Source organism: Hesperophylax consimilis, chromosome 3, assembly GCF_061612785.1.
Source record: "Hesperophylax consimilis isolate HC1 chromosome 3, BYU_Hcon_1.0, whole genome shotgun sequence".
NCBI classification, from domain to species: domain Eukaryota; kingdom Metazoa; phylum Arthropoda; class Insecta; order Trichoptera; family Limnephilidae; genus Hesperophylax; species Hesperophylax consimilis.
The window spans coordinates 13,378,025-13,390,954 of record NC_142838.1 but is presented as its reverse complement, the minus strand read 5'-3'; the positions used below and the strand labels follow the sequence as shown (position 1 = coordinate 13,390,954).

General features: G+C 35.8%; 1 protein-coding gene across 1 annotated transcript in view; it reads right to left on the bottom strand.

Moving 5' to 3' along the window:
- Positions 1-12,930, bottom strand: part of hpo (serine/threonine-protein kinase hippo) — a 37,832-nt gene that overhangs the window by 16,638 nt on the left and 8,264 nt on the right. Inside the window, exons 2-4 of the mRNA XM_089648428.1 lie at positions 3,405-3,663; positions 2,222-2,449; positions 937-1,255 (exon numbers count right to left, since the gene is read on the bottom strand). Of these exons, the coding sequence (XP_089504554.1) occupies positions 937-1,255; positions 2,222-2,449; positions 3,405-3,663 (806 nt within the window). The remainder of the gene's footprint in view (positions 1-936; positions 1,256-2,221; positions 2,450-3,404; positions 3,664-12,930) is intronic.

The following is a 12,930-nucleotide window of genomic DNA, read 5'->3' as shown; positions in this document are numbered from 1 at the left end:
GATGTTTCACATGAATTGCCCATGGTTTTGCAATCTTTCTAAGCAATGTTTAAAGGAGGGCTACATGCCGTTAGATTGGAGAAGGGCTATGATCATGCCGTTATACAAAGGTAAAGGGTCACGTATGGAATGTGGGAATCATAGGGCTATTTGCCTGCTAAGCTCAGTTGGCAAGCTGTATGGTAGAATTTTGCTGTCCAAGTATGGAGTGAATACGAATCTCACTCAGGCAATTGCGTCTCTGTATGAGGGAAGCTTTGCATGTGTTAGGGTGAACGGTGGTTTTACGGGGTGGTTTGATATCACATAAGGTGTTAAACAAGCCTGCGTAATGTCACAGTGGTTATTCATTCTATACATGGATAATTGTATGCAAAAATTGAAAGAGGTGGGATTGGGCGCTAATTATATTAATTTTGAAATTTTATAAATTGTTCAAATTCTGTGAAACAACAGGCCCTTAGAATTGGCATTTAACGGGGATCTTTGAAAAAATAAAATGGCTCTGAATGGCCATTAACAATGTTACATTTCAACTTGTGAAACAACCAGTCAATTTAAAGTACATAAGTAAAGTGATGAGATATGAAAAGAGTACCTATGATTTTTTTTTTTATTACTGTGTGGACAATAAAGTCAGGTCTTTGAATCGTCTGTGTAGAGAGAGTTAGACATATCATAGTAGTATAAAAACCCATGTATTAGTTTGAGCTCGCAATTAGTAAGCATGCATCTATAATCTCTGTACTAGGTTAATAATAAACTAAGTATTCAATCTCGGAGTATCATTATATGAATAATCCCAGAACCTTAATATAATAGTGGTACAGCAGCCTACATCCATATTATAACATTATGAATGCGGCAATACATGAATGTGAATGAAACAGAGTTATCCTCGGCGCAATGCTTAATTAGTTAGGGGGCTAGATTTACCAATGAATTCATGATTCAACAAGTCGCCCGCTGTGGCCCTCTCAGTTGGATTCTTGACCAGACAGAGGCTGACAAAGTCGATGAACTCGGGCGACCACTTGTCGGGCTCGCGGAAGGAGGGCGGCGGCTTGGTGGGGATCATGAAGATGGCACGCATGGGGTGGATGTCCCCATAGGGCGGCTTGCCCTCCGCCATCTCCAGGGCCGTGATGCCCAGCGACCAGATGTCCGCCACGCAGTCATAGCCGATCTCTTGGATCACCTCAGGTGCCATCCAGAAGGGGGTGCCGATGACCGTGTTGCGCTTCGCCATGGTATCCTGGAACACAGTGCGCAATTTATTATCAATCACACAATTTTAAAGAGAGAGGGAGACTGAAACAGACAGAAAACGAAAGATGAATAAATTTAAACTTGAGCACACTTTAAATAATGTACTGCACAAAAAAAATTCTGCGTAAATCTGTCTAATTCTATGGTAAAGTTATAGGATAAGTTTTATTTTTTTATTTGAATACCGCACCAGAGTCCAAACTACTCTCAACCAACTGCAGCAAGTGGGACTATGGCATCCCCAATTTGGGTATTTTGTGAGACTATGAAGGTAGTGAGGAGAAAGAGACGGGGAAGAAGGAGGTGTGAAAGTGCCTGGCTATTCAGGTCTGGTCATCAAACATGGTTTAAGCCATTTCAGGCAATTTTTAGAATCTGAATATAAATGAAGTTACTCAAAATTAAAACAAAACTCTAATGCATTTGACTTTTGAAGCGCAGTTTTTTAAATTTTTTATGTGAACACCGCACACGAATGCCAACCGTCTGGAGCCAGCGTGACTATGGCATCCCCAATTGGGGTATGTTGTGATGCTGAAGGTAGTGAGGAGGTGAATGAGATGGGGAAGAAGAAGGTGGGAAAGTACCTGGCTATTCAGACCTGGTCACCAAACACGGCTAAAGCCATTTCAAGCAACGTTTCAGTCCTGAATATTGAATATCGACTTTGTAACGTGGCGCCAGCATACTACATATATATTATTTGAAATGAATAAATTGTGAAATAACACAGAGCCTTACCCTTCGGAGGCCGTCATTGCATTTTTAAGTTAATATCATAGTTACATATTATGGATTGAAGACATGTAGTTATTGTGCATACCGTAAATATCCCGTTATAAAATTATAAGATAAAAATATTTTTTTAATGGACCTGAAAAATAACAGTGTGCGGGCATCGGTAGTGAGAGGGTCATGTAATAAGCAAGTAAAGGATGTTCATTGAACTCACCGTTAATTGTCCAGCAACTCCAAAATCAGCAAGTTTAGCATGCCCCTCCGAGTTGAGTAGAATGTTGCCCGCTTTAATATCCCTATGAATTTTCCTACGTAGATGTAAATATTCTAACCCTTTGAGGGTATCACATAAAACTGTTGCTATTTCGTCCTCCGACAAGGTCTTCTTCCTCAGTCTCATGATGTCAGACACCGAACCTGCCCCGCAGTATTCCATCACTATCTGAAAAACACATTACAACAATAAATTATATTCAATTCACTTTTTAATACTTGTCCTTCCATTATGATATTAATTATGGAAACAATATTCTAAATATTTAAACAATATGAATTAGAAAAATAAACAGAAAAGAAAAAAGATTAGTTTGAGAACAAGACTCAAAGTCAGTACCTTCCTCTCATATCCATTTTAAATACAATATATTCATTACATAACTTCATGTCGTACCGGGCTTCATGCGATGCAAGGGTTATTTTGTTTACAAAAGAATGTGATTCATTTTAATATGCCGCCAACATGTTTTTATTTAAGAAAACCCTAAGAAAATGTGAGGAATTAAGGAATTCAATTAATTTACATTACAAATTTTCCATTTTAACGCGTTTTTAAATAACGTATTATGCAACATAAATATAAATTACATAATGTAGAAATACCGTTCGGTCGGTTTAAATAATGTCCGGTCGGTGGCTGAGTTGACATCGCATTTGGGTCCCACCAGCCATTGTGTGTTCAATTCCTCGGCTGGCTAAGTCCTCTATCACAACACAAGCAACATTTTCCGCTTGGTGGTAGTAGGAGATTTTCAAATATTGTCAGGTTATTCGTAACCAGGGAATTTTTGTCTTTCTTTTAAAATAAAAAATGTTACGAAAGGATACTTGGACACAAGGGGACACCTTTCGTATCCGATAGGCACGCCGGCACACCAGAAGTTAAAAGTAGAATTATGATGATTTTCCTGTGACTTTGCTGTCACTGGAACAGTTAATATTATTTTTATGAGGGGCTGTTTTTTTTTTTTTTGATAACCAGTTCAAAATGTACATGGATAAATAACTGGTCTTCGGTATCTAGAACCGTAGTGACAGCTTATTTTAGGTATCAACCATCTCTGGGTAAATATGAGTAGACATTTTGATTGCATGATGCAGATTGATGAACAGTCACTTACCCACAGGTCTGTGTTCTTAAAGTAGCTCCCGTAATACTTGACCACGTAGGGGCTGTCGCACTGCTGCATGATAGAGATTTCCTTGATGATCTCCTGAAGGTCGGTGTCCACAGGCACCTGTTTGATGGCCAGCACCTGACCCGACTCTTTGTGCAGCGCCTTGTACACACTGCCATAGGATCCCTCGCCCAGCTTGCAGATGATGTCAAACACCTCCTCCGGCTGGCGCGTCAGGCTCTCCTCCGAGAAGATCAGTTTGCTGCAAGTGGAAATTGGTACTTACTTCAGGTTAACTATCTAATTAACCATCACCCCATTTCACCGTACAGGTGGACTGCCACACTACTCTCATATTAAGCGCACGCTCCTTGACATTCACCTTCAAACAAACTCTTCTGTTATCGTATCGTCAAAAAGGCCCTCCATAAGTTCAGGATTCCCAAATATAATAACAATCATATGTTTATGATTTGTTTGGCGCCGTTTTTGTGTAAAATCACTAGCTAAAGACAATCTATTATTTATATCAACTTATGGCTAACAGATAAGCATTTGCATCCACCAGTTCATCCATCAATAATACAAAACTACACAAGGTGTCTGAGGGTAAAGTGCACCAACTTCGGGAATAGTGGAGGTAAAAAAGATAAATAACTATCTTACTTCTACCATCATGTAGTATCACCTCCCGAAGTTTGTGCACTTTACCCTTGGACACCCTGTATGTTCAATGCATTTGACTAATTAATGGGATGCTGTGTTAAAATGTACATATTATTTATATAAAAGAATAAGCAAAAAAATGACATAGCCCAGAGAAAAATTATTTCTCTAGGGACTTCCAGTGTGGCGTCAATATATTTTTTTTAAAAAACCCATCTATTGACATGACTGAATGATACTGATTCACTTGATAATCAATCAATCACGGCCATTCCAGTTCTTCTTCCTTTCACATGTACGTGAATATATTTTCATTCAGTAAAAACATAGTTAACACAATTTTATTTGTTTATCTGAATCTTGATGAGAATTTTATACCAGAACTAGACGATTAACAATAAATGAATATGTAACTGTCATGCCTTATTATTCCTGTTAAACAGACAATATACCATTATTAGAGTACCGATAACTAATATTTAGCTGCTAGAATACGATTTCTATTGGCGAAATCTTAACATTTTATAAATATCAAAAGATCGAGCTTTTATCAAAAGTAGCAAAATATTAATTCCAGGAATCGATAATCTATAACCTATAAATTTCTTTCAAATGTTTGGTGACAAATAATGGCAAATAACATGTAAAATAATATTTGAGAACAATAAAATTTATGCTTCGAAATTAAAATCACGCCTACATTAATGTAAGAACTAAAGAAGAATTAGAATGTCAGTCAAGGTAAGATGGACTATGGCATGGTATTTATTTTACCACAGCATTGTAATGAGAATATTTTCCTGATGGTAATCCTTATTTATCCTCAAAGCTAAGGACTGACTCGAAATAACACGAAAACTGGCAAATGGATATTAATTAATTGCACTACAGAAATAAGTCAGTGCTTCGAACATCTCGATTCAAAGAAACGGCAACTACTGGATTAATCATACACTTTAAATCAATAAGATGCAGGATTTTACAAAAAGAGTATTTAAAAACAGGAAGAGCATAAACTTCAGGTGACCACCCGTCCGATATTTCGTATTTTTTTTCAAATTCGTTATAATCCATCTATCGATTTATAACGACCGTGGTTTGGAAAAACCCTTTAAGTCACAAAATAAAAACTTTGCAGGAGACGAAAAAATTCGTAAAACTAAATAAAGTGCACATGAAAGTGGTAATTTTTTTAAATTTAACAAAATGTTGAAATTCTATAGCTGTACCGCGTTTATATAGCTCAGTCTGTCTGTGCAGATAGAGAAACAATAGTGCGTGTTGCTTTTACGTCCAACAGATGGCGCTATTTAAAAAAAAAAAAGAATGTTTGTCCAACAGACGGCGCTGTTTTTTTTTAACATGTTTTTACCTGTCACAGGCGACATCTATGTAATATAGGTATATAAAAACACATGCGTATTCGAATGCAAAGTTGTGTCAAAAATTCGAAGCAATCAGCGAAGAACTTTCGGAGATTTAAGATTTTGGACAAACGAACATTAAAATTGTTATTTATATAGATAGATTACGAGAGATTTTATCTACGGATTTCTCGAAGTAGCCAAAAAAACATCTACGCATAAATTTAGTTTTAAGTATGCCAGCAAAAATTACTTTGTGTTGTTACTTGTATATGAAACCACTGAAAAGTAACATTCCCAAAAAATGTGGCTTGAAGGGTTTGTACCAAATACAGTCCTACAGTTTTATTCCAAAGTTGGTGAAATTTTGCACACTTGACCTTCAAAACATGAGGTAGGTCACTGTAAAAGCCTGATTTAGAAAAACTCGCGTTAAGTCCGTGCAACGCCGGGGACTTCAGCTAGTTTGCCAATAAATTCGGCAATTTAAAAAAATACATGTAGATAAATAAATATGCAATGTTAACCGGAAAACTATTACGTGCAAAAGGTAACGACTTATAACTCTAATGCGCTCAGATCGCATTGCAATTCGGATTATCTTGATTCGAATGCGAAGCGCGCGTCTCTACACATAATAATTGTTTCGATGAACGTCGATATCGAAGCTCACCAAGTGTATTTATAATCCTATTACCTGAGAATTATCCCTCGCCGTGAAATCGTCCGAAATAAGCTCTTTCAAATATTCAGTCATTGAAATAAATATGTATATTGTTCTATTGATGTGCCTCTTAGTTTACAACTAAGTTCATCTATATCTTTAAGTAGTTTCGCGGTGTCGAATTAGCCGTCGACGAACGGAGAAGTCAGCAATAAGTAACACAGATACAATATAAGGAGATCCGATCAAACAACAAAAGTTGAAACATTTGGTTAAAAAACGATCGTATCATCTTTATGCAAAAGGAAGTACATAACCATTGACGAACTCTAGATTAGCTGTGAAAATGAAAAGCCGTTTCTCCATGCAGTGTTTTTCAAATACCGAGACGTAATATTACTAGTATTTCCTTCGCTTTCATTAGCTTTGTTCACACTCCGCGCGGCTAGCACACGAGCCGTCCCCATCTAGCAAATAAGTTTATTTTTGTATAAGGTAATTCACTCTGAAAAAGAGTACTTTGTACGACAGCTTTCCTTTGCACACAGATATTTAGTAATGTCCCGTCTAGTATTATAAACAGCTGGTCACCGAACACTTCGGATGCGGTTAGCTGTTAGCTTATTCATGAACAACACACCTCACCTTACGTAGATTCGAATCTAAGGACGTTACCATAAAGAAAAGCGAAGCAGTTTGATTCAGCGACCATATCCCTTTTGGCGGCTGCGAATAGAACAAAAACGCCCAGCTTTTAAAGGATTGGCTCGACATTGAAATGCAAAGAGAAGTACATAACCTCATTTGGCGCATTGGCAAAAATGGGAGAAAAACCTTTCTCGCCAACTAACATTCTCGACAGAAATATTTACACATTCTCGCATTCTCCGCCAAAATGTTGAACGTTTGCGGCTAGCGGATACCTTTCATTTTACAGGAACTGCACTTGACGTAAAAGCGAATGTTACGATTTTATGTAATAACTACTTACAAATTGTTTTACATAATTTTACAACGACCAATGATTGGAGTTTGACATGACGGGCTCGGTACAATGCGACCGAGAAAATGCAGCGGAGAAATGTTAATAGAATGTTAACAGTCTCAGATATCATTTTTATTATCCTTCACTATCCTATTATCCCCTCATCGTAGAAGCAAAATACAAAAAAAAATGTATTCGAATTCCAGATCTTTAACTTAAATTTGTTGGCTTATTTTTACATTTCCAATAAAAAGACTTGTGGAAAAGAGTAAAAGAAAATAACCAGTTAGATTAGAGAATTTTCTTTTGTAGCAATGTTAATATACCATTTCGGTCTATATTAGTGATACCTGATGCCTTCACGCAGCATCTCCAAATATGACGGTTTCATGACAACTCAATACAATTCAACACACCTTTAAAAAGTGTATAGTCATCAACAGTGATGAAAAAAACTAACTCATAAATCTAACTTACGTAATATATTTAACCTAGTATTTGTTTCATCGCTTTTTAAAGGTGTGTTGAATTATCATTGTGTTGGGTTGTGCGGTTACCGTTAGGTCTGCATCTCGGAATAACTATAATCTCTCTTGTAAAATTATCGGGACATAAAAATCATACTTTTCATATTATATCGGAAAAGGGTTATATGTCCGTTCAAAAGGTTATGTGCTTATATCAACATGGCTGCTCACGCTACTTAATCTAAGCTAAGGTTAGAACGGAGTTCAAAATTTTAAGTTTGGCTATATAAATCAGGCTAAACACGACTGGAAGACGAAACAACCCAGCCAAAGTTTGCCTAAATTAAAATGATCGATACCTGCATAACTTTATGTCTAAAGTTTTACTTTTTAGATTATTATAGACAACGAAGGAATAGAGGAAGTAGAGGAAATCAAATACTTGGGCATTATAATAGACAATCGACTAAAATTTAACTCTAACTTTGAATTGTTAGATAAGAAAATGGCAAATTTTTAAAGAAGAATAAGGAATAAATTACATGTAAATACAAGTAAATTAGTTTATAAGAGTATAGTAGCGTATCATTTAAATAACTGCTCTAGTGTCCTTTTCTTGTGCAATCAAACACAGATAAATAAATTGCAAATAATTCAAAATAGAGACATGCGAGCAGTATTGAATTGTAGTAGGTATTCTAAGATAATTATTATGCAGAAAAAACTAGAAATGTTAAGTGTGAGACAGCGAATAATTTACAATACCTAAATATTTATATTTAAGCTAAAAAATAAGATGCACCCAAAATGCATGTTTAAGAATGTTAATTTTAATTTCGGAATACATGGCTACCCCACGAGAAACTTTGGAGATTTTAGACTTGAAAAACAAATTTATCGGGAACCCAAAATAATCTGTATTTTAAAGGATTTAAGATTTTTAATGAATTACCGACAGATGTTAAAGAAGCTAAAAGCCTTGCTGATTTTCGTGGGTTATGCCTAAATACGATAAAGAATATGTTTTAGATGTATTGTAAAGTGTCCTCTTAATGTAATATAAATAAGTTAAAAGGTTTATACTTGACATAAAAATGTTAAAAAAAAATATAAGTAAATAAAAGCATACAAAAAAAAAGATAGAAAATATTTTCGATACTGTTGGGAATGTAACGACACAATGGGGAGCAATCTAAAGGTCTATCAATATTCATCCGTCAAGAGCTAGACGCAATGTTTTTACTCGTAATTAATCTGTCAGTTTTTCTGACTGGAAGGCGAAGTTTTCATCCCTGGGGCGACGGGGAAGGGGCATGTTGGACAAACAGTATGAGACAGACGGCGTGAAAAATAAATAAGCCGAGACCTCTCGAGACAGAGAGGAAAGTGCCCTCCTCTGGAACAATACTGGGAAAATAATTACACGACAATTTACAGTTAACAGCAATGATACACAACCAGAGGCCTGCGAGCCCCTTTCGTGCAGCTCACTTGGTTAAATAAAACAAATAAAAATCAACAGCATTATTTTGTTTATACCTAGGGACAAATTTTTGACAATTGCACTTTTATTTATGACCGCTAGAATTGATTTCTAATGGGTTCCAATTTACCAAATATTGTTTTCGACAACATTGAAGTGAGATTTGATATTTCTTATTTAATAGCAATTGTTCGGATATCAGTGTGCTACTCGTAAGATCAAAATATTTAACAATTAATATTTCCACTCTGTTTTACAAAATACGAAACTTGTCTTTCTTCAATATTAAATAAATCATTCGCCCAAAAATTCAGATTGAAATTCGGATAGAAATTTACGTGGGAAGTCGATATCTTTTATAGGTTTGACATTGGAGATGGAAAAAAATTCACCCGCGGCGCTTTTTGCCATTTATGATTATTTCGTGATTTTTTACCGTTATAAAAAAGGTTACGAAAGTAAATATTAATTAAAAACTCTGACATATATTTATTTAATTTTGCATTTAGCTTTAGCGAAGTTATTTTGAAATGCAATATTTTAGGTAGGTACCAAAGTTCTTAGTAATTTTTTTGTTTATAACATGTATACCCAATGTCTCCGGAGAGTTACGACGTTTGTACGGTGTTCAAAATTTAAAAAATTCTAGTCTGCAATCTCGACTCAAATTATGTCCATGTCAAACTCTAGGTAGGTACTCAACCAAATCGAAAATTGATATACCGACCCTAAAAACTCGCTAAAAAGGTTGTGCATCACTGGTTTACACAGTCTTACAACCTCCAGCCGCTTCAATTGTTTTGTAAATGGGAAAAACTCGCAAAGGAGAGGTACGTAACTACCAACTGTACAGTAGAGGTGGGTCCTGTGAGTACTTTTCGTTACTGGGTACAATGAGTACAGGTACAAAAAATACCGGTTACAAAATACTCAAAAGTATTTTATACCGACTTGAGGATTATAGTATCTGGGGACAATAATAAATGCTCAGGTTTTTAACAAGTATTTTTTTGTAACTGTACTCAGATATTTGGCCACAACGATTCCCCACAATAAAAAAGGAATATTGATTACCCCATGATTATTCGAATCCAAGGGAGGAGGATTGTTAGAGAATTTCTGTGAAAGTTAATTCCCCACAAAAATTTTCCGATGCATGAATCCCCCCAGCAATTTTCAAAATTAATTGATAATGTCAATATTTTAATATATTGAAAATAATTGTCCTCTGGTGCTTTTGCAGTTATTTTTTTCATTACTAGGTACAGTGACTACGGGTACGAAAGATACCTATAAAAATTACTACTACCTACCTACTGTTTGTTACTGGCGAGAAAGGGACAACGAGTGCACGAGATCATCGAATTTGAATATTTAAAGTTTTTACAGTTATAAGAAATACAAAAAGTTTTTAAGTATGTTCTTTTCATTATTTCAAAAAATAACTCTTTCATTTTCACTGTAAATGTCTGGGTCTAGAAGACGAAAGGTCATACTGTAAATTGGCGAAATTTTTTTTTCAATTTGGTGTAGATCACACTTCTAGAGATTTTCTGTTCAGTGACTGCCGCCACTGAGGTCGTCACTCCGTACAATGACCAAGAGGGCAACTAGAAGTGATGGCCGTTCCCCCACGACTTTATGCCACTCGCGAGCCATGAACCGCTTTTGTACTGTTATCAGACGCAGCGAGATAAGAAAGCAAATCGGAAGCTGCAACTCAGTCGATAGTCGACATGGGAGCGCGCGTACATTCCTACGTTTGAACATCAAATGGGCCAGTTGCATGATGAGTTTTTACCAGTGGCAGTTCGTGCAATCGAGGCAGGGGAGGCTATTCCCCCTCTAAAAAAAAAATAGAGGAGAAAAGGGGAAAAAAGATACACAGACCAATATTTCGAAAATACAATATAAGCGTTAAAATTAAATGGTTTACTAAATATTAGCAATTTATATATTGTATGAACATTTAACTAACTTCAATTTTAATATTACTGACATTTATGTATTCGAATTTCACTAGGACCAGTAGCGGCTCGTGACTTTTGCGTGTACTAGAGTGCTAACATAAAAAATGTCATTATTGATGTTGTTGTAGTTTTTTTCCGGAAATTCGGTTTTTTGTATGAAGATTTTTAGTAAATCGGTGCAGCGCACTGCCATACTGAAATTTCCTGAAAAGCTTTGTACAAAAACCGAATTATCAAAAAAAATAAAAAATCGTTTAGGACTAAACAACATAAATAATGTCTATAACATTTAAAAGTCTAGAGCCGCCACTGACTATGATCGGTTGTCTTTATAAAATTATGTAACCAAAGATAATATAATGCAAGTATGTAACTCATTATATCGGCCAGTTACATGTGGATTTCCGCTCGCCGAGCACATCGCAGCACGAAATACACTAGTGAGGCAGATGTACGGCCCGCCTCCGAGAACCGCTGATTTCATGTAGGCGAATGGGGGGGGGGGGGGGAATTCACGCAGAATCGAAATTAACGGTAGCTGGTACGGTTGCGCATTGTTTAGATCGAGTGCAACTAATCGTGTTACTTGTGATGGAAAAATATATTTTTGTTTTTAATTGAGTACCTACAAATATCATCGGACAGCAAAAATGGTTAAAATCCTTCGGGTACCTACGTGCTGTTACAAGTGGCGGCTCGTGATTTTTGGGTGTACTAGAGTGCTAATATTATTTAAAAAAGCATTTCTGATGTTGTTGTAGATGAAAACGATTTTTAATTTTTTTCTAAAAATCGGTTTTTTGTATGAAGATTTTCAGGAAATTTCAGTTTAGCCGTGCGCCGCACGGATTTCCTGAAAATCTTCGTACAAAAAAAAATGAAAAACCGTTTTCAGCTACAACATCAATAACGCCATTTTTGTAATATTAGCACTCCAGTAACCCAAAAGTCACGAGCCGCCACTGTCTTTTACACCCTGCATACATACTAGTTTCAGAAATATATTTGTGCCTCCCCACTTTTCAACCCCACAATACCGCCACTGGTTTTTACCGAAATTTGAACAGTCATGCAAATTTTAATAAGTTCATATTATTGAACTGTAACTTTAATCAATAGGTTTAAAAATCGTAGTAATAGAATCAATAAGTAAATTAAAATAACATCAAAAATTTTATTGTTTTTTCTTCGTCAACGTCCAATTTCAAAAGCCAACCCAGTGGGCCGTATAAATAAATTATAAAACTTGTTTTCTTAATAGTGACGTCACGAGCTAAAAAATCACGAATATGTTATGATTATTAACCATCACTCCGCGCAGTTTCACCGCAGGGGTAGGCAGAGAGGATGGACCGTCACACAACGGTATTGGCACATACTCCCAGATACATTCACATTATTTTTATTTATTTTACATTAAATAATAATTATCAATTTAGTCAATTAAAAGTGTATGCAAGTGGCGCATTGCATGGCGCATTGTACGGATGTATTTCCTCTGCGAAGTATTATAGTAAAAATAGAATGATCGATTTATTACTACATTGCTAAATTACTGCATTATCCACTGAATGGACTATGCTCACACTGTTAGGACGGGTTGTTTCGGAGAATTTGAACAATTCATCAAATTTCAACGTTCATTTACGGGTTCTGTGAAAGTCCTATTCAAATTCTGTTATTATATCATTATAGGCTAGTTGCTTGACAGAACTGAAATAATAACAGAACTTAAAAATATCTTTCACAGAACTTGAAAATTAACTTTGAAATTTGAAGAATTGTTCAAGTTCTCCGAAACAACCCGTCCTTAGACAACAACCTTGAGTGACATTGATTTTATCTGCTAAGGCCTCATTCATAAAAGGAATCTTTTAACGCGTTGCAGTAGTGTTTCACACGGCTGTTTTAGAAGTTTTTTTTTAAATTG